The 26,028-nt window shown below is 60.8% G+C and overlaps 1 protein-coding gene across 5 annotated transcripts in view; it reads left to right on the top strand.

Annotated features, from left to right (window-relative positions):
* RNF157 (ring finger protein 157) overlaps positions 1–25,661 on the top strand; it is a 66,049-nt gene extending 40,388 nt beyond the window's left edge. The window contains exons 3-20 of one of the 5 annotated variants that reach the window (XM_054688772.1): positions 3,765–3,853; positions 7,029–7,175; positions 7,531–7,648; positions 8,009–8,075; positions 8,325–8,368; positions 8,721–8,768; positions 10,433–10,504; positions 10,850–11,009; positions 11,096–11,208; positions 12,988–13,226; positions 13,827–13,935; positions 14,950–15,061; positions 15,387–15,571; positions 15,772–15,837; positions 16,568–16,616; positions 18,478–18,588; positions 21,713–21,753; positions 23,246–23,283. In XM_054688772.1, coding sequence (XP_054544747.1) covers positions 3,765–3,853; positions 7,029–7,175; positions 7,531–7,648; positions 8,009–8,075; positions 8,325–8,368; positions 8,721–8,768; positions 10,433–10,504; positions 10,850–11,009; positions 11,096–11,208; positions 12,988–13,226; positions 13,827–13,935; positions 14,950–15,061; positions 15,387–15,571; positions 15,772–15,837; positions 16,568–16,616; positions 18,478–18,588; positions 21,713–21,753 — 1,770 coding nt within the window. In that variant the 3' untranslated portion in view covers positions 23,246–23,283. The other 4 variants (XM_054688771.1, XM_054688773.1, XM_054688774.1 and 1 more) reach the window with 4 other exon arrangements.
* Positions 25,662–26,028: the final 367 nt, after the last annotated feature.

The following is a 26,028-nucleotide window of genomic DNA, read 5'->3' as shown; positions in this document are numbered from 1 at the left end:
GGCGGGTGACAGGCCTGCAGAGCCGGGGGCACAGAGGAGCGCCCCCTCGCCTCTCCCGTGCTCCTTTTGCTCTTTGTCCTGGGAGTGCTGGCCTCTGCGCTTGTCCAGCATGCCTGAGCAGGCCACACCCCACTTCTGTCCAGGAGCCTTGCCTGGAGCCTGTCGGTGTTACCCCCGTGCCCTGGAATTCTAGAAGCTGCATTAAGTGCCCCACACGCACACGCTGTGAAGAGTTTATTGACCCCAGGGGACCCTGAGATGCAGGCTGTGAGCCTCAGGCCTGTCGGTCTCCTCCATCCGTGGGCCTGGTGGCGCGTGGGGTGCAAGAGAGGAAAGGCTGGCTCCCGCCTGCGGGCCCTGTTGTGCCAGGGAGCTTGTGTCCGAGAGGAAAGACTGTCGGGTCTTCTTGTCACCCTAACCCAGTAGACAACTCCCCTTCCAAGGCCACAGGAAAGAAGTGGGAGCTCTGCGGGTGTGAACTGAGGGAACAGTCGACGCTGGGGTTCAACGTTGAGTGGGGTACCGTAGGCTGGCACAGCAGCCGCTTCCAGAAAGAACTCGGTCCCAGGCCCAGCCTGAGCTTTGTCTTCGTCTCCCTCAGGCCTGTGAAGGCCACGCTTTGCTTCCAGGTCACGCTCGTCTGTTAGCACACGAGTGCAGTCTCGGGTTCTGAGCTGAAATAAGATCTTCCTTTTCCTTTAAATATACCTCGGTAAGGGCGCGGGTTTAAGGATATCGCAGGCCAGTGACCACGTTCATCGGCGTCTCGATAAGAAAAAAGAATGAGCAAAGGAATAGGTTTGTGCTTTCAGCTCTTTTAGCGGCCAGCACGCTGAGCCTCGGGACTCTTTCCAGAGTGCGAAGCTTCATCCAGGAGCTTCTTAGGAAAGATGGGGGTGGGATGTGTTCTGGCTTCGACTCTGCTCCCTAAAACTTATAGGACTTTGGGGCCTCCCCGGTGGCGCAGCAGTTGAGCGCTGGGTTGCGAAGCTGCCCGCAGCCTCTGTGGCGCCGGTTCGATCCCCGGCTGCTCTCCGGACACCAGAGGAGGGTCCCGCATGGCACGCAGACCTCTCCTGCCGCCCGCTGCTCCCCTCAGCAGTGTACTTCAGTCCTTCTGCCTGCTCTGCTCCCCGCTCTGGCTCTGGTGAATTCTCTCACCCTCCCGCGCTTCTGACTGTACCCAGTGCATGTATAAACAAACAAACAAATAAATAAATAAACAAAACATGCCTCTATTAAAAAAATAAATAAATGAATGAATGAATAAATAAATAAATAAAATAAATCTAAAAAAAGAAAATCTTATAGGACTTCGGGGAGGTTGCTGGGCCTCTTACTCCACTTCCTTCTCTAAGAGCTCGGCACAGTGCCTGGCCCATAGTAAGTGCTCAAGAAATGAGCATTTTCGTAAAGAAGATCGCAAAGAAGCTGAGAGAGGCGTGGGGGCCCGCGCTGGCTTAGGGAGGAGGGAGAGGCTGTGTGAAGAGCAGAGAATGTTTTCTTCAGGTTGCCTCTGTTGCTGTTGTTCCTTTTTTTTCCCCTGTCCTCACCGAATTTACAAATTTATGCTTGTTACATTTGTCCTTCAAAAGTCCAGATCAAAAGCCACCTCTTCCTCAAGGCTTTCTAGACGACCTCGGCCCGAAGGCTCACCTGAGCGAGCCCACAAACAGGGTTAGGCACACCTGACAGATTTCCTATTCTTTACTTTTTGGGGAGGCGAGAGGGAGGGGAGCTCCAAAAATGTGAATTTATTATAGTCTAAAGGATAGTTCCTGTAACACAGTCAGTCCCACTGTTATTTCTCCTTGAGAGCTGAGCACCTCGGGCCTCCTGGCCAACTGTTCTGTTACCAACTCTCTGTGCTAAATGGAAGATAATGCTAGCTTTTGTTTTTTTCTTTTCCTTTGTTTTTCCTTTTTTGCGGGTGTGTGGAGGAGAAAGGGTAAAATATGAAGGAACATCCCCACCTCTTTTTTTAGAAATTCAGGTAGGAGCCGTGGATCACGCCCGGTACCTGTGCAGGTGAACACGATTAGCGACGCTACTCCAGAAAACAATTTTAATCCCAAAGTCATTTATTTTGGCTTTAGCATAGACTTGCATTTGTGTCAGATTTTCCTGCCTAATTACTTTTTGCTTAAGCTTATTTTAAAATTGTTTTAGGTTCTTTGAGTGTGACCGCCGGGGTGGGGGCGGGCCACAGATGGCCTCCACGCGAGGCCCCCGACACGGTGACAAGGAGAGCAAAACTGGGACCAGCTTTCCGGGGAACAATTGGGCAAAATATTTTTAAAAGTCTTACAAACATGCTTACTCTTTGATCCAGTAATTCCACTGCCAGGAGTTTGTCCCACGGACATAATCAAACAGGCACGTGGAAATGTCGGGACAAGGCCTTCCCCTGGCACCTGGAGCCACACAGAGTAAAGCCAATTTAGCCTTTGAGTAACTCGGAGCCGAGTGAGTCAGGTCGGCTCCAACTCTAATGTGTGGGTGGCGTCAAGTGACAGACTTGACGAGTGTTCACTGTTTCTCTCAGCGAAGAAAGACAACGCAACAGCAGGTGCAGACAGAGCTGGCCCGGGCAGTGGTGGGGCCGGCGGAGGCCTGCTGTGATGGTCCCTTGGGCTGTGCCGAGCAGTGAGATTATGGCTGATTTTGTACTTTTTGGTGATTTTCCAGCTTTCAGCGAGGCCCTGTCCCGCTCTGCCCTTAGCAAAGCCAACTGGCGTATTTCAAGAGTAAAATGTTGCTATGAGACCACCAAGTGGATAATCTGAACGCACCTCTGGTGGATGGAATGTGTTTCTCACAAGGCGCCTTCTCAGATCTGTGAGTTACCAGCCACAGTGCTGAACGCATCACAGGTCAAAGCCACCTTCGGCAACAACCGGGAAGGCGCCGTGGAGGGTGCCAGGCCGCCATGTGCTGACGGCAGGGGTGGGCAGAGGTGGGGCGGATGCCTGAACTCCAGCCCTGCGGCTTTGCAAAGCTTCAGAGACCAGATGGTTCTCTGGGCACTGGGTATAAAAGTTGCTCATGGCCCCGTTAACATTAGTACAATACTGGGAACATTTTAAATCATTCTTAATTTTCTAACATCAATTAAATATTTCACTGTTTCCCCTTATTGCCTCATGATCATCAATTCAGTACCGCAAAACCAGACATCTGGGTGGGGACGGAGAGAAGGGCCGGGTAAATGGTGATGGGGATGAAGACAGCCGTGAGCCTTCGGCGACACCCCCGCCCCAGCCCGGCAGCTCCCGGCTTGTTCCTTAAGGAACCATGAGCCGCAGGGGCCACGTTCTTGGCTCTGCCTGGGCCTCAGCTCTGCACACAGCGGGGGCTTCTCTTTCCCTTGCCTTCCTCAGTTCCAGCGCACCGAGTGGCTCTCTCCTGCCCCGCTGGCTCCCTGTGGGCCGAGGTCAGAGAAAAAGCCTCTAGTGACGAACGTGGCCGCGGTGTGTCCTTGGGAACCTGGGGCGTCCGCCAGAGATTTTATCAGCCAGCCACGTTTTGAGTGCCGACATGAAGAAGCGCCATAGAGTGGAAAAGAGCAGACAAATCCAGCTCTTTTGCTGCCCCATCCAGCCCCAGTTCTGCCTCTGGCTGTGACCTCGAGCAGCTCCTTCACGTGAGGGTCTTGATGAGGGGGGTCTTGTCCTCACTCAGTGGGGGCCAGCCCTTAGCGCTCCTCACCAGCGTGCTCTGCGGCCCCCAGCTGTGAGCTCACCGCCCCCCCTCTGTCTCCACAGTTCCCCTATGCAGCCCCGCCTCCCCAAGAACCTGTGAAGACCCTGCGAAGCCTGATCAACATCCGGAAGGACACCCTGAGACTCGTCAAGTAAGTCGGGGACCAGGCCTCCTGCGCCCGCCCCCAAGGGACGGCCGCCCACCCCGGGGGAGACGGCGCTCTCCTTAGATGGGTGTCTAGCGTCTGGAGCGTTCAGACTTCCCCGAAGCTTCACTTTGATCCCGATTTCATGAGGTTATTTTTTAAAGAAAAGTTATCGAGGGGGAACAGTGGACTGTGCGGATTCCTCAGCCAGCCTCTGTGAGAATCGGGAGATTTGCGCTCGGGATAGGGGTCTTGTTTTTTACCTTGCCCTGTTTCTTCTGTCTCGCATGCCCTGCCCCCCAAGGAGCTCCCAGCGTCCCCCGCTGGCTGTCCGGCACGGTCAGTGTCTGCTCCACCGGCGTTGGCCGCCTTGTCCTTCCCTGAGACCAGAAGTCCGTCCCCCGGGCTCCCTGGCTCCCTGGGGAGACAAGCCGGTTGGGGAAAATCAGAGGTCCCGGTTTTTCTGAACGTACAAGGATGGTGACTCGGAGACCCGCCTGTGCTGTGTAGACGAGGCTTGTGACATGAGGGCGTTGCTTTCTCCCTGATAATTTGTTTAATATTGCACCTGTATGGGGATTCAGTTCACAGAACTCTCAGTTCACCTGCTGGTGTCCCTGGGCTGGGCGGTCCCCACTGCTGTGTGACTCTGGAAGGCTTTCACCACCCAGACGACCCCCCCCACACTGTGCTCACTCCCCGACCCCCCCAACCCCAACTCCTGGCCTGAGCCGCCATTCATTTCTCTTACTTTTTAATATCCTCTGTCCCTGAAGTTCTCTAGCTGCTGCCCGTTTGGGTCAGCTCTGGGGGCCGGGCACTTTTCCATGGGCAAGTCTGTTGCTGGCCCCCACCTTTTGGGGAGACAGGGCGTCCTGCAGATGGAGGCTAAGGAGACCCTGGAACCAGCGTCGTCAGCTCCGCCGCTCGCCACAGACACATGCCCCACCTCTTTGATGGACACGGGTTCGAGAGCCAGACCAGGCCCATGTGAGCCCAGTCCCCGCGCCAGACGACACCACAGAGAAGCCCTGGAGCCGAGCGCCAAGCCCCTCCGTTGCTGGGTGCTCGAGCGTGCCGGGCTGCAGCCTGTGTGCCGGGCGATGAGGAGCCCGGGCCTCCGCGCTGGTGCGGACACAGGGGACAGTGGGAGCGGCACGCCTGGTGCTCGAGGATGTTGGGGTGAAGGCTTGGGTTTCTCCGAGCTTGTGGGAAGAGTGAATTTTGATTCTCAGATTCTCAGGCAAAGATGGAGGGTTGAACATCTTCTGCTGCTTCTCAAAAGGCCACTGAACGATGGAGTGTTCTTTAAAAGCAGACTCCACGGAATTGGGGCGGGACAAGAGCAACGGGAACAGAGTTTCAGGAACAGGAAGCAGATGTGAGTGTCAGCTGCCGCCGGCGACCAGGAACTGGGGCTCCTGAGTGAGCAGAAGGAAGAACCAGCCCTTCGGGGACAGTCCAAGAGGCTCCGGAATTGGCAGCGCCGGGGCCCCTGGACGTGGGGGTGCAAGGCTTCAAGAGGGTTGGCGGGAAGGTCTCCCTCTTCCTGCAGCCAGGGCAGCCCTTCCCGCTGGAAAGGTCAAAAGCAGGACTCTCCGGACAGGGGCGCCCCGGGCACACCTGAGGGCTGGGCTCCAACCAGAGGGTTGAGTGAACGTAGGTGCCTGGGTGCGGAGCCCTCCAGCCCGGCCCTGCCTCCCCTCCGCCCCTGCCCTCAGAATGCCGCTGCCAGGCCTTTGGCAGAAGAGATAAAAACTGTTCTTTGGGGAATCAGACATACAGAGTTAAAGCCTTCCCAGAACCCCGGGGCACCGGTTTTCCTCACTGGAAGGCTACTGAGGGCCCCGCATGACGATCGGTGCCGAGAAAGGGCGTCACGGTACAACAGCTGCTACTCCCGGAGAGCGACCCGCAGCCGGGAGGCGGTGATGCTTCAAATGGCTGCTTGTGTATTTATCACGTAGAATTCTTTACCTAGCCAGACTGCCAATGCCGTGCAAGTGTGGAATAAAATCTTGAAAGGTTATGCCTCCAGCACACCCGTTTCCAAGAAGATGGAAGCTGTGTTCCCCCAAATGGATGCCTGCCCCCCAAAAGAGGAAGCATGAAGTGAGGCAAAAGGACTCACCAGGGGGCCAGGGTGGCCGCTGTGTGCTGGTCCGAGGGCCAGGGGTCCAGATGGGAGCAGGCCCAGGGGCCTGGGCCACATGGCCCAGAACCAGCGGAGACCCTGGGTTTGGACTGGCGGTGAAGCCGATGGAAAACTAAGCAACTGAAAAAAGACTAAACTAAATAACCACAGACCCTAAGAGAAACGCATGCCGGAAAAAAAAAATAATCACAGATGCGCAGAGGCTGGACTGAAAAATGTCGATGTAACCCCATGATGTGGGACTGAACTTAGGAACTGTGATGCCTCAGCCTGGGGGTGGCGGGGGGCGGAAAAGGTGGCAGGGGGTGGCCGGCAGGGAGGGAAAGAAAGAAACCCTGGGAGTTGTGAGCTGCAAGCTGCACAGAATCCGGGTGGCGGTGGTGGGGGGTGCTCACTCCCAGGGGGGCTTGCGGGTGGAGTCAGAGGCCTCAGCTGCGCGGGAGTGGAGCGAGTGGCTGCTGCTGTTTCTGTAACCAGCCCATGGAAGCGATCTATTTATTTATTTATTTTAAGATTTATTTTTATTTATTTATGCAAGCACTGGGTACAGTCAGAAGCGCGGGAGGGTGAGAGAATTCACCAGAGCCAGAGCGGGGAGCAGAGCAGGCAGAAGGACCAAAGCACACTGCTGAGGGGAGCAGCGGGCGGCAGGAGAGGTCTGCGCGCCATGTGGGACCCTCCTCCGGTGGCCGGGGAGCAGCCGGGGATCGAACCGGCGCTGCAGAGGCTGCGGGCGGCTTCACAACCCAGCACTCAACTGCTGCGCCACCAGGGAGGCCCCTGTGGAAGCGATTTAAATGATCTAAGTAGTAACTTCGATTAAAATGAAAACCAAAAAACGCCCGAAAGCCACAGCAGCCAGTGAGCAGGGGAGCTCAGCCGGCTGTGGGCCTCGGGAAGGTGAGAAGGCCAGCGCCCCCGGCCGAGGGCCTGAGCAGAGCCCACCGCAGGTCACACAAAACTTTCCAAGAGACAGATTGACACCTGTGATCGGCTCGCCCCCCCAAAGTCTCTGTGGTTTTCTAGATGTGCTGAGGAAGTGAAGGGCCCCGGAGAAGAGGCCGGCAAGGCCAGGGTCCACTACAACGTGGAGTTCACCTTCGACACGGACGCACGCGTGGCCATCACCATCTACTACCAGGCCACCGAGGAGTTCCAGAATGGCGTTGCCAGGTAGGGGCGGCGGGGGGGGGGCGCGGGGCGCCCCTTCCAGGCAGCCCAGTGCCCACCCGTGGGGCGACAGCGAGAGCTGTGTCTGGCTGGAAATCCTGGAGCCGGGCGCCACTGTGCCACCCTCGCCCGCCCTGGGGGCGTGGTCTTCCGGGTCCCCAAGAGGCTGTTGCAGCTCCACGTAGCCACCTTTCTGGGGGTGTGGGTTGAACCAAGGGATTCAGTAGTTATCCAGCAAGAGCACAGGCAAGAGCCGATAAAGGAGATTTTTCTTTTTGGTATGTGGAGCGGCTCGATCATTGCCCGGGCAGGCAGAGGTCAGCCGGGCAACTCCCCTCGCTCCCTCTTTGATCCGCAGCTACATCCCCAAGGACAACAGCCTGCAGTCGGAGACGGTGCACTACAAGCGGGGGGTGTGCCAGCAGTTCTGCCTGCCCTCCCACACCGTGGACCCCTCGGAGTGGGCCGAGGACGAGGTCAGTGACTGGGGGTGACGGGCTGCTGGGGCCCGGCTGGTGCGGGTGCTGCGGGTCCGCCAGCGGAGGGCAGGCTGGGCCGCCCTGCTCACCCCCAGCCTCGTGGTCAGGTTCTGAGGGGATCCACCGCCCGCCTCGTGCCTGTCTCCAGAGTCACCCCTCACCTGGGACACCTGGAAGGTCACGTCCACAGACCAAATCGCCAGATTTTTTAAAACTAGGGGCTGCAGCTGGATGGACTTAGTTCCAAGGTTGAACAAGGAGCAAGGCTGAGGTTCATGCTTCCTCCAGCCGCTGTCGAGCGACTCCTGTGCCAGCAGAACATGTCACGTCCTCTTGCGTTTCCCTCTTTCCCTCCAGCTCAGCTTCGACCTGGACAGAGAGGTGTACCCGCTCGTGGTCCAGGCTGTGGTGGATGAGGGAGACGGTAGGCGCCTTCTTGGGCTCACCCTCCACCCTTTGTGCCCCAGAATAGCACGTCTTCTCCGTGGGCGTCACCGGGGCAGCTGCAGCACACCAGTCCCGTCCCCAGCTCCTTGGGCTGCTGAGGCTAGCATGGGTGACACTGCGGCCCCGGCTGGGGACCACCGGCCGCAAGGAACGGGCAGTGGGAGGACACGCAGGGCCCGTGTGGCTCGAGTCCTGACCTTCACCCCTGCGTCTTTCTCTCTCTCAGAGTATTTTGGCCACTGCCATGTCCTGCTGGGCACTTTCGAGAAGGTAAGAGCACCTTTGTAGGGCCCTACGTGGTCAGTGGGGTCCTTTCTTTGCGTGAGGACACCCTGCTTTGTGGTGGCCTGAACCCAGCAGAGGGTCTGGTTGGGGAGGCAGCGGCGTGGAGGGGACACGCTCGGGGCCCCAGTGGCATCCGCCCAGCTGCGCCATCAACACACTGCGTGGCCCCGGGTCTCCTCCAAGGGGAGGGTCAGACGAGACCCCAGTCAGGCCTTGGAGTGCTGGGAGTCCGGGTGTGCCCTGGAGGCATCCACGCGTGTGGGGGAGAGAAATGCAGGTCACCGGGACCTTGGGCCCCCCCCACTGTCCTGACAGCGTCTGTCCTGACCCGCTGCAGCACACCGACGGCACCTTCTGCGTCAAGCCCCTCAAACAGAAACAAGTGGTGAGTGTTGGGGCCGGAGCTGTCGGCCTCCCCTGCTCCCCGTATTTCTTGCCTGTGCTTTGTCTCTGTTCTGCCCTTTCGCTAAACACTCTTTCCCGCCCCCCCCCCACTTCTTCAAAACTGGAGAAGAAAACAGGGGGGGGGGGCGGAAGGGAGCATTTCTCTGTGTTAGAAACCACTTGGGTGGCCTGAAAGGAACACTGCTCGCGCGCGTCTTCCTGCTCCCGCGTTGCTGGTCTCGAGACAGCCAGTATCTGCGCAGAGGACTCGAGGGAAGAAAGGGCGAGGTTTGTCCCTGGCGTTAGGGTGGGAGAGCTCTTTTTATTTCAAATGTCAAGGCAAGCGGCATTTCAAACTAAAGGACAAAGTATCGGTGGGAACCCAGCCCTGGGCTGAATTTATTCCACCATTTCTTTTCTAAACGTCAGAGCCCGCTGCCGCTCTGCCCCTTCCAGAACAACTAGAGGGCACACACGTGTAGCTGAAGCCCGACACCCCTGGGCGCCGGCACCTTCCCTCCCACGCACGCATGCTGGGGGAGGAGGCCTGGCTCCACACGCCAGACCCTGCCTCCTCCTCCGACTGGGCGAGCTTCCTGGTGACGGCTGTTGAGGGAGGTGTCTCGGGATCGGGGCTCAGTCCTGAGGGCACAGTGGACTCCAGGTGTGGAGCCCGTGGGTGGGCCTGGGTTGAGAGGCAGTGAAAGGTCGCCCCACGGGAGGGTGGCAGACATCTGAAATTCTCATATTCGTGCTTCTGGGTCAAGTGCTGGAGACACCTCTTAACGAGGTCGGTAGTGGTCAGTAGTACTTGTCCTCCCCGTGTGCTCACTAGGTTAAAGCAAGGTTTAAAGAGAGTCCGAGGAGACCGGTCCTCAGCCCAGGGTGCTCCCTGGAGGGCGGGCCTGGGAGGTCGCCTGTTTCCTCAGGAGGCCTGGAGAAGGCGGGAGGTGGGTAGAGGCGAGTGTCTCATCTGTCCTGTGTTGCCGGATTGGCGCTAGCGGCAGACTCGGTGAAGCTGGAGGGAGGGGGGCGAAATCAGGGACCGGGGTGGGGGGGCATTGGGGAGGGGCTGCTGGTGCTGAGGGGGGTGGGGAAGTGTCAGCCCACGCAGAGAAACATCAGAAGGGCCAGCGTGGGCAGTGGTGTGGCCCAGGCCAGGCGAGTGGAGCTGGGCACCGGCGTGGGGCACTTACGAAACAGGCCAAGGTGGGTCTTTGCTGAGTGTGGTGAGGGGCGGCCCTGCGGTGGGCCCGGCTCGCTCAGCCTCCCCTTCGCGGTCCTGCTCTCTCTGCTCTGTGTTCCCCGCCTCTTTCTCTTGCTCACCCCCGTCCCCTCGCTTTCTTTTTTCCATTCCCTTATTTTTATAACCTCTAAACTTTCATGGCATGGAGGAGCTTCCACCGCCTTCCGGTCTGTGCCTGGCGGTGGTGGCTGTGTGCCGTCCGCTCCCCTTTGAGAGACTGGTGGGCGGGTTAAACACTTGACGTTCTTTCCACTCTCAGAGAGAAAACCTGGGTCAAGAAGCTCATCCTCTCCTTGCCTAGGCCTCTGATTTCCCCCCTCGTGAGTCAGTAGCCCTTGGCTTCCAGGGGCGGGGCGAGTCCCCCCTCCCACCTCCCCCTGGCGTCGACCTGCCCCTGACCTCCCGGGTCTGCTCTCCAGGTGGATGGGGTCAGCTACCTCCTCCAGGAGATCTACGGCATCGAGAACAAGTACAACACCCAGGATTCCAAGGCAAGTACCGCCCGCGCCTGACGGATCTTCCGGGGCCGCTGTGGCCCTCCGGGTGCTTTCTCCTCCCCCGCCCTGGATGATCGTGCTTTTGTCACTTTAGAAATAAGTCTTTAAAAAGTGAGGGGCCAGTCTGCATCAGTTCTTCTGGGGAGCTCTGCCCCCTGGTTTCCGGGTGGGGGGGCCCCTCATGAGCCCAAGAGAAACGTCCTGGAGTACGTGGAACCGAGTCCAGGAACTCGCTTGGTCCACCGCGACATCCAGTGTAGACGAAGACGTGGCCGCTGTTGCTGGCAGAGCAGGGGACGCGAGGCCTTCGCGTCACGGCCACGTCCTGCCCCCCGCCAGGTGGCTGAGGACGAGGTGAGCGACAACAGCGCCGAGTGTGTGGTGTGTCTGTCGGACGTCCGGGACACCCTGATCCTGCCCTGCCGTCACCTCTGCCTGTGCAACACCTGCGCGGACACCCTGCGCTACCAGGCCAACAACTGCCCCATCTGCCGCCTGCGTGAGCTGGGCCGGCGGGCGGGGGCGGGGCTCGGGGGCCTCGGGCGCCCCCTGGGGACCCCTGACGGCCCCTTTGCTTCCTCACAGCCTTCCGGGCGCTGCTTCAGATCCGAGCCATGAGGAAAAAGTTGGGCCCCTTGTCCCCCACCAGCTTTAACCCCATCATCTCATCGCAGACCTCCGACTCGGAGGAACACTCGGTAAGTCGGCTCCGACCAGCCCCCGCGGGGACGCCCTGTCACCTCCTGGCTGGCTCTTTTCACACGCCTCCCGGCAAGTCACCAAACTGCAGCACAAGGCTGAGGCCACGTGGTGTTAGACCCACCAGGAGCACCACGGGAAATGAGGGGCTCGGTGTCAGGGGCAGCAGTGAGGTCTGACCCTGGGACCCGCCCCGCAATCAGAAACCAGGGAAAGACTATCTCAGATTTGTAAACAATATTCTGTGTTTATGCTAATCCTTGAATAAGGGAACTGTTTTCCTCAGGCCCATTTTGTGGCTACCAAGCCTGGGAACCGAGTAAGGGCAATAATGGGGTTTTGTGGTGTGACTGGTAGTGTCAGGGCCAGGAAGCTCTGCGGCTCCACACGCCAGACCCTGCCTCCTCCGACTGGGCGAGCTTCCTGGTGACGGCTGTTGAGGGAGGTGTCTCGGGATCGGACCTCAGTCCTGAGGGCACAAGTGGACTCCAGGTGGAGCGACTATAACCAGGTTAGACACAAAGGTGACCGAAAAAGCATTAAACATCTAGAATCAATCATAGATGATTCTTTAGCTGACTTTGGATGAGAGAAACTCCCAAAGCTTAAAAGCGAAGGGCCACTACAAAAATCATATGTCACGATATATGTAGATTTTACCACAGGAAAAAAAATCCTCCCTTCATTTGTGTAAGAGTTGTTCAGAATTAAAAGGCAAACCACAAGCGTTGAAATTAAAAAACACACATACACCTCCGAGGAAGGGCTAGTATCTTTGGGCAAAGGAGCTTTTAAAAACCCTCAGAGGAGGAAGCACAGCTGGTTAACCATCATTTTTGAAAAGTCAGCCGCATTCAAAATCAACAGTAGGCAAATTAAAAGGAGATACCGTCCTCGATTCACCTTTGAAATGTTCAAACTTTCTTTGTTAAAGACACTGCAGGTCCCGGGCCTCCCCTGGTGGTGCAGCGGTTGAGCGCTGGGTTGCGAAGCTGCCCGCAGCCTCTGCAGCGCGGGTTCGATCCCCGGCTGCTCCCCGGCCACCGGAGGAGGGTCCCACATGGCGCGCAGACCTCTCCTGCCGCCCGCTGCTCCCCTCAGCAGTGTACTTCGGTCCTTCTGCCTGTTCTGCTCCCCGCTCTGGCTCTGGTGAATTCTCTCACCCTCCCACGCTTCTGACTGTACCCAGTGCTTGTATAAATAAATAAATAAATCTTAAAAAAAAAAAGACATTCCTGAGGCCTTCTGCCTGGCGTGTGGGAGCACCCTCTGGGAGCACCCCCTGAAGAGGGCAGGCCGGCTGCCAGCTGCTGGGAGCAGGGAGTGGCTTCAGAACACTCACACCTGCAGGCTCAAGCCTTAGAGTGAGAAAAGTGGTTTGCACACAAAAGCGCCCCTCAGACGTTGGTCAGAGGTGGAGCTGGGCACCCCAAGTAGCCAGCGCAAGGAGCCTCGCAGCGTAGAGAGGGAAGTGTTTGTGTCCGGTGACATAAGCAGGATGCCGAGCTGCACGTCCAGCATCAAGGACGCCAGAATGCTAACAAAAGTGATGACTGTGGTCATGGATGATTTTCTTTCCTTCTTTCTCCTTTATGTATTTCCCAAATTTCCTGCAAGCAACGCATCTTTCCATTCTAGTCAGGAAAAGAAGTTCATCTGGGGGCGCAACCTGGGAGCCTGTCTTCTCTGCTGTTGCCCTTCCTGCCCCGCTCGCGGCCTCCGCGTGTGCCAGCACACACGGGCTAACGCATTTGCCTCCGGTCTGCTTGCTTCCCTAGTCCTCAGAGAACATTCCGCCGGGTTATGAAGTGGTGTCTCTCCTGGAGGCCCTCAACGGGCCCCTCACACCGTCCCCAGCGGTGCCCCCGCTCCACGTGCTAGGGGACGGCCACCTCTCGGGCACGCTGCCCTCCTATGGCAGCGACGGCCACCTGCCCCCTGTCAGGACGCTGTCCCCGCTCGACCGCCTGTCTGACTGCAGCAGCCAGGGGCTCAAGCTCAAGAGGAGTCTCTCCAAGTGAGTGTCGGGGCCCACGCCTTGACGCTGGGCCCCTGCGGTGGTGTAGACCCTCTGGGCTGTGCCCAGGGCTTCTCCTTCCACTGAAGGCTTGGGGTGAGGGAGCTTGTGCTAGTTCTTAAGGGATGAAAGTGGGTGGCATGTGGGTCCCGAGGGGAATCAGACCCCCGAGTCTCCTGTGTGTTCTCTCTTGGGGGGGAGGGGGGAGGTGTAGGGGAGAGGACATAGTCAGGGTCACTTGGGGCCCCAGGAGTGTCGCTCCATCCAGTGCCGGGGGGAGCCCTGTGCTCCGTGTCTCTTAAGCATTTCAATCCATGAGACACCTCCAGACGGGGAATAAAAGTAGGGTACTCTAGAGATGAAAATACTGAGACCCCGAAAATGTCCGTGCCTTTCCCCAAGTTCAGACACGGTTATTGAAGGAATTAAAGGTAAAACCTGGATTTCCCGACCCCAGAGAGCCAGAGCTCCCTCCCTCTCCCCACCCCTGCTTAAGCCCGGGGGCTCCCCTGGCCCCTTCCTCCTGGACGTTGGCTCTCCGGGGGCACGTTCTGTCTGTGAGTGGACGTTGGTTGCAGCTGCTTCCCCTCCGCTCCCAAGATCCATTTCCCAGAACTCGTCTGTGCTGCACGAAGAGGAGGACGAGCCATCCTGCAGCGACTCTGAGGGGCCCCTGGCCCAGCGGGCGCCGGCGCAGCACCTCGGGGAGGTAACTGCCGACTCTGCTGTCGTCCACTCGGCCCCCCCACGGGACAGCCGGCCCCTGCCCTCAGGGTGCCTCTGCCCTGACCGTTGGCCTGGGGGCGGGCACTCGACAGGGCAAAGCTCGGGGCCTGTGGGCCTGTGAGTCAGCGGGAGGGAGAGCCAGGGCCCCACAGAGGTCCCAGGCAGGAGCCACAGGGGGGAGCCTGGGGTGGGGGAGCGCTGGGGGTGTATGTGGAGGGAAACAGGTTCGCGCCCCTGCGCTGCCCTCACAGGCTACTCAAGAGGGCGAAGGGCGGAGGCACAGGGCACTTGGCGAGCGGCAGCCTCTCGGGCTCAGGGTGTCGCTCGGGCCGTGTTTGCTGAGTGAATTTTAGCCTGCGGGTGGCAGCCAAGATGGGAGCAATGGCGCTGGGGCGAGGAGGGCCGGAGCTGGACGCGACACCGTCTGCACGCGGAGAGGAAGGCGGTTGGGGGTGGCACATCAGGTCCCGGCCAGGCTGGTTCCGGCGGAGTGGGAGCCACTGCGGGGCCCAGCACCATCTGTAGAGAGAAGCAGGGGCCGGGGCTGAGTGGACCTCCCGGCTGCCTGGCGGGGGTGACCGGTAGCGGCTCATCCAGAGCAGGTGGGGAGGCAGGCGGACGCGCTGCAGCTAGCCCCCCATCCGGCTTTGTGTTCTTCTCCTCAGAGGGGAGCTGTGTACTCACCCCGGGGAAGCCTGGGGTGTCCCCATGTCACAGCTGCTGGCTGACCTGTGTCACCCGAGCCGCAGTCTTTGTGTGACCGGCAGGTGCTGCTCCTGGCCGCCGAGGCTGACTGAGCCGCAGGCTCCCCTGGGAGACGCGTTCCGGGCGGGCGGCACTAGAGAGGAGGGTGACGGAGGAGGGGCCGCTCTGCTGGGCCTGACCACCCGCCCACCCGCCTCCTGCACGCCCTTCCGAGCTGGGCCCCCCGCCGACACCCCATCCTCTGCCAGTTTGACTTGCATTCACGCGTCTGCCCCTTGCTGTCTCCCCCCAGGAAGAAGGTGTGACTCCAGAAAGTGAGAATCTCACCTTGTCCTCATCAGGGGCCATTGACCACTCCTCTTGCACGGGGACGCCGCTCTCCTCCACCATCTCCTCCCCAGAAGGTACAGGCGGAGAGACGCACGTCCTCCCCTCAGCCTGGTCCATGCGGCCCTGACGGCCCCTCCAGAATGCACTGTGAGCTCAGGGGGCACCGTCGCTCACCCAGTCCCGCCGTCACGTGCTCTCCCTCTGGCTTACAGCAGGGGAAGCAGCCCCTGGGCCCCGAGCTGGGCTCCGGGGCTCTGGAACCTAAGGGGCCGGACCTGGCAATCTGGCATCTGAAACCCTCCCGGGGAGGCCGGCTGAGGCCGCTGTCGTCTGGCCCGAGTCCGGGGACGAGGAGCCAGGCCCGACCTCCCTCCCGTCTGCTTCCTCCCCTTGCCACAGACCCTGCCAGCAGCAGCCTGGCCCAGTCAGTCATGTCCATGGTGTCCTCCCAGAGCCAGCACTCCCAGATCAGCACCGACACCGTGTCCTCCATGTCCGGCTCCTACATCGCCCCTGGCACCGAAGAGGAGGGAGAGGCCCTCCCCTCACCCGGAGCTGCCAGCAGGGCCCCCTCAGAAGGAGAGGTAAGGCCTGGGGGTGTCCTTGCTGCCCGGGGCGCTGCACAGTTGTCGGGAGTGGCTCATTCAAGCTCTGCCCCTGCCAGGCCGCACATACCAGGGGCTCAGGGTTTCACAGAAGACCCCCTGGTCCCGCTCTTCTGTTGGGCACCAGGGAGCTGGCCGGGGAGCAGGGGCGATGGTGTCCTGACTCCCTCCCTTCACAGGCGATGCCTGGGGCGTCACCAGACCGCAACTTTGTCGGCCTCACTGCGGAGGAGCAAGACGCAGAGGTAACATGCTGGCAACGCCGGGCGTGCACCGGAGGGGGCTGTGTTGGAAGAAGCCTGGGCGTGGCCGGAGCAGCCGCGTGCATGGCCGGAGGCATGAGCAGAGGGTGCTGGTCTGGTGTGACAGGGCTGGAGTGAGTGCTAGAGGGAGCTCCCACCAGAGCCCGCACCCTGGCCCCCACTTTGTCCTTCGCCCAGTGAGTGTCCACCAGGGACGACTGTGTTGCAGGCACTTCCTGGCTCCTGCAGGCCCCCAGCCCGTGGGCCCATGCAGAAGCCCCATCCAGTGGGGGCGACAGGATTGCCAGGCCATGTGGGCAGCTGAGGACCCCCAGCTTGCAGGGAGGGCTGGCCCTGGAGCTCGCTCTTCAGCTGGACGCTCTCCCAGGAGCTCTGCCCCCAGACAGGGTTTGGGTTCTGAGGGGTTTCTGACAGTTTTATCATCTCACTGTTCGCTTTTTTGTTGGACAACGTTTATCTCCACCTGAGGGCATCGTGAGCGCGGGACTGTAGCCGGCTGGTCTTAACCACCCAGGCACGAGTAAGGTGCCGTAGACCCGGTCCCCGCAGGCCCAGCCCGCCCCGCCAAGCAGAACCTGCCCCTGCTGAGCCTTCTAGGACTCTCAGGCCTGGACCCTGGGGTAGACACCGTCAGGGTGGGCGCCGCGCTCTGTCCCCCGCCCGCCCGTGCCAGGCAGCTGCTCGTAGCCTGACGCGCCTTCCTCTGTCCTAGGGAAATGACGTCATGGAGGACGAGGACGGGTCCCCCACGCAAGAAGATGGTAAAAGACACGGTCTTTGGCTCCCTCTCGTGATCATGCGTTCCCGGGTGCTGTGGGGCGCCAGGAAGGGGCACTGGGGTGACGTGGTGGTGCGGCCGGGGTGCGGCTGTTGGGGAAAGGTGGTCTTCTTGATGGAATATCAACACAAGCAGGGTGCTGGGGGACCCCTGGGACCTTCCCAGCTCGTTCTGGGGCCCAGCGCCAAGGATGTCAGGTGGAGGATGCCACAGAGGACACCCAGGGCTACGTTGACATCGAGTCCGCTCTGAAGCTTCCCGGGTGGCTCCCGACGCGTCCTTCCGCTTCAGCTGTTTGGCTGAGTCCCGTTCAGCTGCGCCAGCAGCCCCAAAATTCAGCAACAGCGGCTAAACCATGTCCTGTGAGCTCGGGGGCACCGTCACCTCCCCCATCTTGCTGTCACGTGCTCTTCTTTTACCTTCACACCAGGGAAAGCAGGCGCCTGGGCCCTGAGGTGGGCCACTGGGCTGCAGATCCTAAGGGGCAGGACTTGGCAAACTGGGCACTGTCGCCCTCACTGCTTCAGATCAGACGGAAAGGCCACGTCCACGGGACGTGCTGGCGGGTGTGGTTTGGCCTCCGTGGAGGAGGGGCTGGCTGGCTCCTGGGCTCCGGCAGCGCGGCACGGCCCCGGTGTGAAGAGGCCGCGGCCCAGCGGGCCGTCGGGGCTCAGCAGGCTGGTGTGACGACTCAGGCTTCACCTGGGGGAACTGAGTTCCGAGTAAGGCTAGAAGAGAAGGGGGCTCCACAGAGCCAGGAAGTAGGAAGACGGGGCGGGGCAGGGAAGATCACACCTGAGAACGGACACCCCGTGTTCCAGGGACCTGTGTGTCTTCCCTCGGCTGCTCTGAGGCCCCTCTGGCAGAAGGGCACCTCCAAAGCAGACCTGAACCCCAGCCTGGATGCAGATGTCATCCGAGTTGCTTCTGCTTTGGCGCTGGCTGTGGCTTGGGTGTTCAGGGGGTGTGCATGTGGACTTGGTCAGTCTGGCCTGGCCGAGTAGCCCTGGAGGAGGGGATGGCCGCCATGCTGCGCCTCAGCCGCACCTCTGCACGCCAACCCCAGGGGCTGGAGCTTCAGCGACTCGGCTGACGTCTTGAGCGCTGCAGGCTCCCGAGTCACTTGTGAGTGTCCCCGTAGAACACTTGCTTCTGAAAGGCACAGAGCGGCTTCCGTCCGACACTCCGTCACCCCCTTGGGGATTTCTCTCAGCCTTGCCAAGGAAGAGATAAAGACGAGAGCTTAGAAGTAAAACTTTGCCCTTTTCCTCTTCCAGGCCTGTAGGTTTCGGATCAGTCCCTTCAAACATACTCAAAATACCAAATGACGTCTTAGGTACATCATGACTGTGTGAGCGTAGGGAGGCTGCGCTGATAACAAAATCAGGGCGCCTGACACCTTTCATTGTTTGCGGTCCTGACATTGCACAGAGCCGTGGGGTCACCAGCACACCCCGCAGGCACCCACAGATGCTGCAGGAGCAGTGTCACCCCTCCTGGGCACTCCCCAGCTCTCCCCACCGAACTCCCCCGGGACCTCACCTGGCCCAGCTCTGCGCTGGGTCCCAGCTCTTGGGGGAGCCCGCCTCCCCCAGACCCCCAGCAGTCCAACTCACCAGGAGCCGTGGCTAGAGAGGGGCCAGCAGGGAAGCAGCAGGGCAGAGAACACAGCAGGCCCCGGTCTGACTCCTTTATTGTCCACTCTTTACCCACTTAGTTATTGTCTTTTTTTTAACATATGATTTGATTTGTTTTTGTCTCCATCCTTAAGATTTTTATTTTGAGGACAGCAAAGCAGAGAAAAGCACAGCCAGCCCTCTCTAACTGCATTCGCTCCGTTGCAGGCCAGAGGACATGCGCATTTCTAGGTATGGAGTGTGACAATAACAATGACTTTGACGTCGCCAGCGTGAAAGCACTGGACAATAAGCTGTGCTCTGAGGTCCACTTACCCGGTGAGTGGCAGTCTGCTGAACATGGCCTTGGTGGGAGACGCTTCCCTGCTCGCACCCCGCCCTCACCCCGGGGCTCTGTCCCCTGCCCGGCAGTTCCTGCAAGAAGGCGTGGGCTGTGCTAGGATGCTGGAAACCCTTGCTGGAAAGAAGCCAGGAGGCCTCAGGAGCATCCCGAGTCCCGCGCTCTGAGCCGGAATGTTAGGACGTGAAGGAAGGAGGAGCAGAGACCCCCATCGCCCCCATGGGGAGGGGGCAGGACGTGCCCTCTCCTCTCGACCTCGCCTCCGCCTGTGGCAGGTGGCCTGGTCTTGTGTCCTCCACAGGAAGTTTGAGGCAGACACCCCCGCTCTCATCCTGCAGAGATAACCTGAGCCCTTGGACAGGGAATCAGTCCATAGTGCCCTGGAAGGGTCGGTCCTTGGACCTTAGCATCAGGGAGAAATCTGAAAGCCAACGTTGTGAGCCAGCGAGGGCTCTGGGACCCTGTCAGCGTGGCCAGTCCTGCTGTGCTTGCTAAACGCGGAGCCCAGAGGAGAAGTTAGGGCTCCCTGGAGCCCCGGCTTTAAATTGGACCAGAGTTGTCAGCATGGCCCTCAGTCCTGCTCAGGACACTGACCGGGAGTCGGGAAAGTCCTGTGTTAACACACTGAGCAGGGGCCTGCGGCTCCCCCAACTCCCCTCCGCCCCTCCTCCTCCTGTTAAGCTGCTGCTCTAAGGCTGCAGCTGGCCCAAGTGGACTCAGTCACAGCTGTCCCTGCTGCTGTTGCGGCGACGGTGTCCCTTACGTGTGCTGCCTGTGATCCGGGTAGTTACACGGGCCCCACGTGAAGGCAGCTGCAGCTTCAGAACCACCTCCTCACATCTGGGGTCCAGTGCTTTACTCGCTCGGTGAAGTGGCTGGAGGCCTCGGAGCAGCCCCACTTCCTGTGGTTGCCACTCTCCATCCCCCCATCTGCAGGAGACGCTCCCGGCCTCCCAAAGGCTCCCTGGCCACGCTCTGTTTAGTCTGTCCTGGAGGCGCCACCCGCTCTCCTGAGCCCAGGGAGCCCGACGGCGAGTCTGCTTACCCCAGGGCGCGGGTCTGGTCCGGAGCCAGGCCCACGTCACCGCTGCCCTCCCGCGCCTTCCCTCGCTCTGTCTGTCCGTTTATTTTCCACGTCTTTTTGCCAAACGTGAATCCGTGTGTCTGGTTTGTTTCTTTTCAAGCTCATTTCTGTTGCCCAGACCTGGTGTGAAAGTCTGCGTCTGCTCTGTGCCAACACTGCCCCGCTGAGCTGTGCCCACCCGAGCTTGCGGGTGGGCGCCCGGACGCCCCTGCTTGGGCTCCCATTCCTGACTGGCAAGGACCCGTGTACACTCTGAGATTTCCCAAGGGAAAAAAAATAGCAGTGAGGGTCTGTGAATCCCTGTCCCACAGCCGCGGGGCCGTGGGCTGGGCTGCTTTGAGCTGGTGTCGTTGGACCCTGGGAGGGTGACGCCCCGCTCTGTGCTGGCTGACCCTGGCTGGGCTGCACGGGAGAGAGGAGACTCCTGCCTCCCTGGAGGGCTCCCCACCCGTTTTTGGCAAAGGGAATATTCCAGCCAACCACACTGGCGGACACGGAGCTCGCGCCTTCTGCTTCCTCCTCTTCCTAACTCCCTGCGGCCAACCTGCTTGTTGATATTTTCTTCACTTAGGGGACTGCGGGAGGGAGCGTGACTGGGAGGAAGAACAAACCCCTGGGGTTCCTGTGGTGACCTCAGGAAATGCTTTGATTGATCTGGGGCCGCAGCTCAGGCCGCACATGGGCGAGGAACGTGGGGTGCTCCACGGACTCTCCCCGAGGCCTTGGGGCTCTCGGGCCCGCGGGAAAGCGCTGGCTTGGCTAAACGTTTCCCTGGGTCTCCCGCTAGCACCACACTCATAGCAAAGCACTGGGGAACTCTCTGGAAGAGTCTGCTGGATTAACAGGGGCACCCACTGTGAGGCCCCGGGGCAGGTCTCCTACATGCTCAGCTCTTGGTCCCGACTTACCCGTGGCCTCCTCGCTGGCCTGGGCATGGCCTTGGGTCGACTGCTCTGGAGCCCAGTTTCTGCTGAGTCTGCTTCCCCCGAGGGGGCAACCTGTGCTCCCCCAGGACAGGCAGCTGTCAGGACCCACCTGCCATCCGCGCTGGTCCCCCCTCAGGAGCTAGGCGGAGGGAGCCTGTGGCCGCCCCGCCCCTTCTCCTAAAAGCTTCCAGTCACCCTGGGCCCCAGCACCAGAGGGTAGTCGTGAGGGGTCCTCGAAGGGGGCATTCAGGTGGCAGGAGTAGGTGGTGAGCAGGTTAGCGTTTCGAGGCCAAACCAAGTCAGTTTGGTCCCGGGGACCGACAGACACCCATGGTGGCAGGAGATAGGGGTAGGGGCCCCTGATCCCCGGGTATCACGCCTGGACGAGCCGCTGGGTGGGGTACGAGGCGGAGAAAAGAAAGGGCCGTCTGGGTTTGTACGTGGACTTACAAGCACGTGTTTTAAATGACCAAACTATGGGAGAATGGGCGTGCTGAGTGCACGCTGGAAATGGCGGAGGAGACCTGCAGAGAATTCACTCTGTTCTTCAAGCCTCATAACCCAAGCCTCAGATGCTGCTAGAACGTCTACACTTCGTAGACACTGAAAATTAAGTCCTGCTCGCTGCAGAGGAGGCCCTGACAGCACTGAGCGGTTACAGCGCTGGAAAAAGGGAGCCAGCGGCTGGGGAGAGGCAGGCCAGGGGCGCAGGACTTCCCTAAGTGTGCTCCCCAAATCGACCTCTAGGGGGCTCCATGCTCTCTTTTCTGAGTCCCCCAACGGGGTCTGAATTGAAGCACCTGTTTGTCTCCTCCAGGGAAGTCTAACCCCGGGCTCCACGCCAGGGGCCAAGGCCCGTCCTCTCTCGGGCGCCGCTCCCGGCTCTCGCGCCCCGTGTCTTCACGGCGGGGCATGTCAGGGCCCAGGGAGAAGAGCCCCGAGTCGGCTCCAGAGGAAATAGTTTCCCGGCCCAGGGTTCTCCACGGCGAGTCCTTGTGGATCGGCCAGGACGCGGCCGCGTTTTGATTCTGTGCGTGTCTGTGTGTCTTCTCTCTCGTTTACCATTTGCTCTTGGTCTTTCCCACCGCACAGCCGCAGCTCCGGAGTCCTGCCCCATAAACATTGAGGAATAGGTATGAGATCTGCCAAACCACACGAATGAACAAACGACTCACTTTATTCGGGGGTTCCAAACTGAAAAGGCTAGAGCCTTCTATTGCTGCTGTCACAGGTCGAGCACCCCCCCCCCAGAGGGAAAGCGGCACCTGACCCATGTCCCAGACGCCTGCACCCACAGGAAATTCAGCGCCCCAAATTCTGTGGGCGTGAGAGCTCCCTCAGGCTTTTTTGCTCCACCTCCTCAGACTGCTGAGCCTCGGGGTGGATTATCACTCAGGGACATTGATGGGAAATAAGCCATTTGCACCCGCTTAATCCTAACATTCCTGGCACGGAAGGGGTGTGGATGCCGTGAGCTCAGGACCAGCCTCCGCCTCTGATGGGCCTGCCTGTGCTCGGCCCTGCCCAGGGGTTTGGGGGTTCAGGGATTCCCACACAGTGTGATAAGTGGGAGGGACGGGTGATGGGGGAACACTCAGGGTACCCTGGACTTCTGGCCTGGTGAGGGAGGGAGCGGGCCACAGAGGCAGCTCCAGAGATTCCCGGAAGCGAAGGCCTGGGCCTGTGGGCAACTGAGGGCAGCACTGGAAAGGGCCAGTTTGCTGGGGGTTACAGCTGCAGGGAGATCCAGATGAAGAGGGCGGGGCACAGCCTGGGGCTGGCTGTTAGCACATCCCGGGAGCCAGGCACCCTGCCAGTCTTGCGGCCTTGTGAGGGAGGAGCAGAGCATGAGCGTCTCCTGGGACCAGGGTCAGCGGTTACAGGCTGGGAGGAGCCGGACCCTGCCCCGAGCCAGGGGTGAGCTCGGTAGTGCTGGGCTGGCCACAGAGAGGAACCAAGGGCGGAATCCCAGCTGGGACAGCCAGTGATGCCTGGGCAGCGGTGGTCGATTTGGGGGAGGACAATGAGTTTAGCGGGTGATGCCTGGGGGCCCCAAGGCTCCTGAGCTAGGCTCTCCTGGGGTTGAGGCACCCGCTGATAGCAACCCCAGCCTGCTGCTGGGCCGCAGAGAGAGCTGGGGGGCAGGGGTGCTGAAGCCAGGGCCCCTCCTCCCCCATGCCATTCTGTCCCTGGCACCCTGCTGGCAGCCAGCCACTTCCTGCTCCACCCGGCTCCCACAGCAAACACACACGCTGGGCCCCGAAGAGCCCCCCCTCACTGCCCCCCTGCCCGGAGGACAAGCACAGCTGCTTGCAGCCTCTTCCTCCCTCTGACACGGGCAAACTGCGAAACCAAACAGAAGCCAGTGGGTCACAGGGAAGATGGCAGAACAGGGAGCTCGCGTGTCCCTCCCTGCCTTTGGGCCTCGGTGGCCATGACTACCGAGACCAAGGCAGGGGCAGCTCCGGCAGCCATGGGCACCCTCTTCTCCCCACGCTCCCCCAAGCCGTGGCTTGCACACGCTTAGGCGCTTCGGGTGACAGACCTCCTGCTAGCTCTGTGCCAGGCTCCTGGGCGGCCCTGCCAAAGGCCTGGCTCCTCACACCTTCCCTTCCTCTCCTCCAGGTCCCTGGCAGCCCGACGACAACGCCGCCAGTCGGCGGAACTTGCAGCGCCGGCGCCTGTCATCCGGCAGCCTGGAGGACCCCGAGAACAGACCCTGCGTCTGGGGCCCCTTGGCTGTCTGAGAGCCGCCCCTGGCCCAGGGCTCCCCCCGCCCCAGCCCCCACATTCCATCCTGGCCTCACTGGACCGCTGGCCTGGGCATCCTCAGCAGGACACTGGCAGACTGTACCCCGGTGAGAGCTGGCCCCGGCCGCCTCCGCCCCCGCCCGCCGGAAGGGACCAGAAGCCTCTTCTCCTGGGGCCAAAGCACCGTGAACGGCGGCTCCTGAGCCCCTCTGCAGAGACAAGGGACTGTTCCACCGCGTCTTGGTCTTCGGGAGGGGCTGGGGACCACGGCCCCCCGCTTCCCTGCGCACCTTTTCTCCCCGTAAGGGGTAGGCCAAGCTGCCCGGCGTGGGCAGCTCCAGGACCAGTGCCCAGCCCCTGTATGTCACAGCCCGTTGGAAACCTCCAGTTTGGGGTGGGGTGGAGGGAGGCCGCTGCGAGGAGGGGAAGCGTGGGCTGGAAGTGGAGCTGCCTCAAGGAAGGGCGAGGACGGGGCCTGAGGGCTGGCGGGCAGGGCAGCCTTGCTTTGGCAGCAGATCCGGCCTGTGCCCCGGGGGTCTGCTTAGGTAGGAGACCTGGAGCCCCGGCCTCCCCACGCAGCTGTGGCCCTCCGGAGGGTCTCTCCTGCCCAGGTGCAGGCCTGGGCTCTGCCCGGACCACACTTAGAAGCTCCGTGCGGGAGGCCGCCTGACCTCACGTCCATCTCCTGCGGCTGGGTGTGGACCCTCAGCCCTGCCGTCCCCGGCTGCACCCCTTTGTGTTCATAGTCGAGCCAGGCTGAGAGGGGTGGGCCAGCGATTCTCAAATGCATTCCCAGGAAGCCCAAAGGGAGTGGGTGTGGGGTGCTGAGCGGGGGCCCAGCAACTGGCCTGGGTGTCCCCCTACCCTCTCTGCCGTCCAGGCCTGCTGAGCCTGCTGGGGGAGGGGAGGGGCTGCCCTCCATAGGTGTTATGAGCCATTTAGAGATGGATATTCCCCTCGTGGGCCGCTCAGCCTTTGAAGGGCGCCTGAACTTAAGCTGAACCAGCAAGGCCAGGAGCGAGCCCCGCCATGACTTCTCTCAACACGGGGTTATCAACAGACCCCCCTCATTCCCAATGTCTGCCTTGTCTGCTGTCTTTAGGGGTGGGCGGAGCATGAGACTAGGAAGACAGGACAGCTTGAGGCTGAGATATGGCAGCGCCTGAGGCCTATCACCCTAGAGGGCTCGTCAGAACCCTTTCCAAGGCTAGTGGCCTTGGACCCCGTGCCCGGGAGCCCTCGCCCTCCGTGTGGCCTCTGAAACCGCCGGCGGGTGGTGGCCTCACGCTGTCGCATGGGGGTGGCTCACGTCCGCCTTGGCCCTAACCATGTGACGTGGGCCTGGCCTGAGTCCACCGTCCCCAACCCCGCTCTTCAGGCCCCACTGAGCACCCTTCCTTCCCCCAGCACCCTCAGCCCCTTGCAGACTTGGAATCTGAGCAGGGACCCCTCTTCTTGAGTTCCTTGAAGGTGGCACCCCAGGAGCACCAGGGAAGGGGGAGTGGCCCTGGGCCTGGAGGGCACTCACATCTCCCTCCCTGCAGGAAGCCTTTTCCTCGCCCTTCTGGAGGGCCTGTCCTCACAGCAGCCACAGCCCCGTCGGGTGCTCTCCGGACAGAGACTAGAAGGAGTCATCCGACCTGGCTTCCACAGCGGGCTTAGAAATAACCCCTCACACCTTGTTTCTCAGACACTTCCTGCCACCCCCACGCCCCATCTCTACCTTGTGTCCATAGCAGAAGTTCCCACCCCAAGGGTCTGGTCCTCAGCCCAGTTAGGGACCGGGCACCGCCAGCCCTGTTGCTCCACCGATCATGTGCAAAGAGGTCACTGCGGCAGGCAGGCCGCCCGGGAGAAAGGGCCGGGCCTGGCCGGTGCACAGACACACAGCGGCCCCCGGCCACACCAGGTCTGACACCGAAGGCAGCCTCCAGTGGGGTGCTGACCCGGCCTCCTCGCGCAACCTCCCTTCCTCCCACCCCAGCCCCACCCCACCAGAGTTGGTGCCCACGGGGGCATCCCGGGCACGGCCCACACGCTTTCGGCTGTCTCCCTGGGCAGAGCGCGTCCGGTGCGCCTGCCCTTGGCTGTGGTGGCTCTCCTCGCTTTGGCGCCTGCGGTGTGTGCTGTTGTGCCATCGGGGTGCCCCTCGTGCTCCCGTATGCTCGCGGGCGAACGGCAGTGGGACGTGGAGGACGCAATATTTATGGATTGCTGCATGACTTAAAGTGAATAAAACTGTTTACAAGGGAAGGAGTCTCTGACGGCGCAGCTGGCTTGTGTGAGTTTCTGTCCGACTTTCTCCAGCACTTGGTCGTTTTTCTGCTCCAGAGAATCTGGGGGAGCTGAGGGGAGGGAAGGACAAGCTTGGGGTGGCATTCGCGGGCAGCAGGCTGAGCGCCCCGGCCCTCCGGCTCCTGGGCAGTGGTCCAGCAAGGAGCCCTCACCCCCGCCCTCACCTCAGCAGCCCTTAAACCAGAGATCACCCAGCCCTGCTGCTCCTCAATAATTGAGCAGGAAAGCTGGTGACAGGCGGGGGCCAGGGCCGAGGCGGGAGGCCCCAGTCCCCACGCCCCAGTCAGGTGACACCGACGGCAGATGACCCTCTAGGAAAACCTGGCAAGTCCCTGGCTTTCCCGGGTTTTACCCACGGGCTC

Source organism: Talpa occidentalis, unplaced genomic scaffold (assembly GCF_014898055.3).
Source record: "Talpa occidentalis isolate TD23 unplaced genomic scaffold, MPIMG_talOcc4v2.1 talOcc4.7, whole genome shotgun sequence".
NCBI lineage: Eukaryota > Metazoa > Chordata > Mammalia > Eulipotyphla > Talpidae > Talpa > Talpa occidentalis.
The sequence above is the reverse complement of the archived record's forward strand: the minus strand, read 5'-3'. Positions and strand labels throughout refer to the sequence as shown.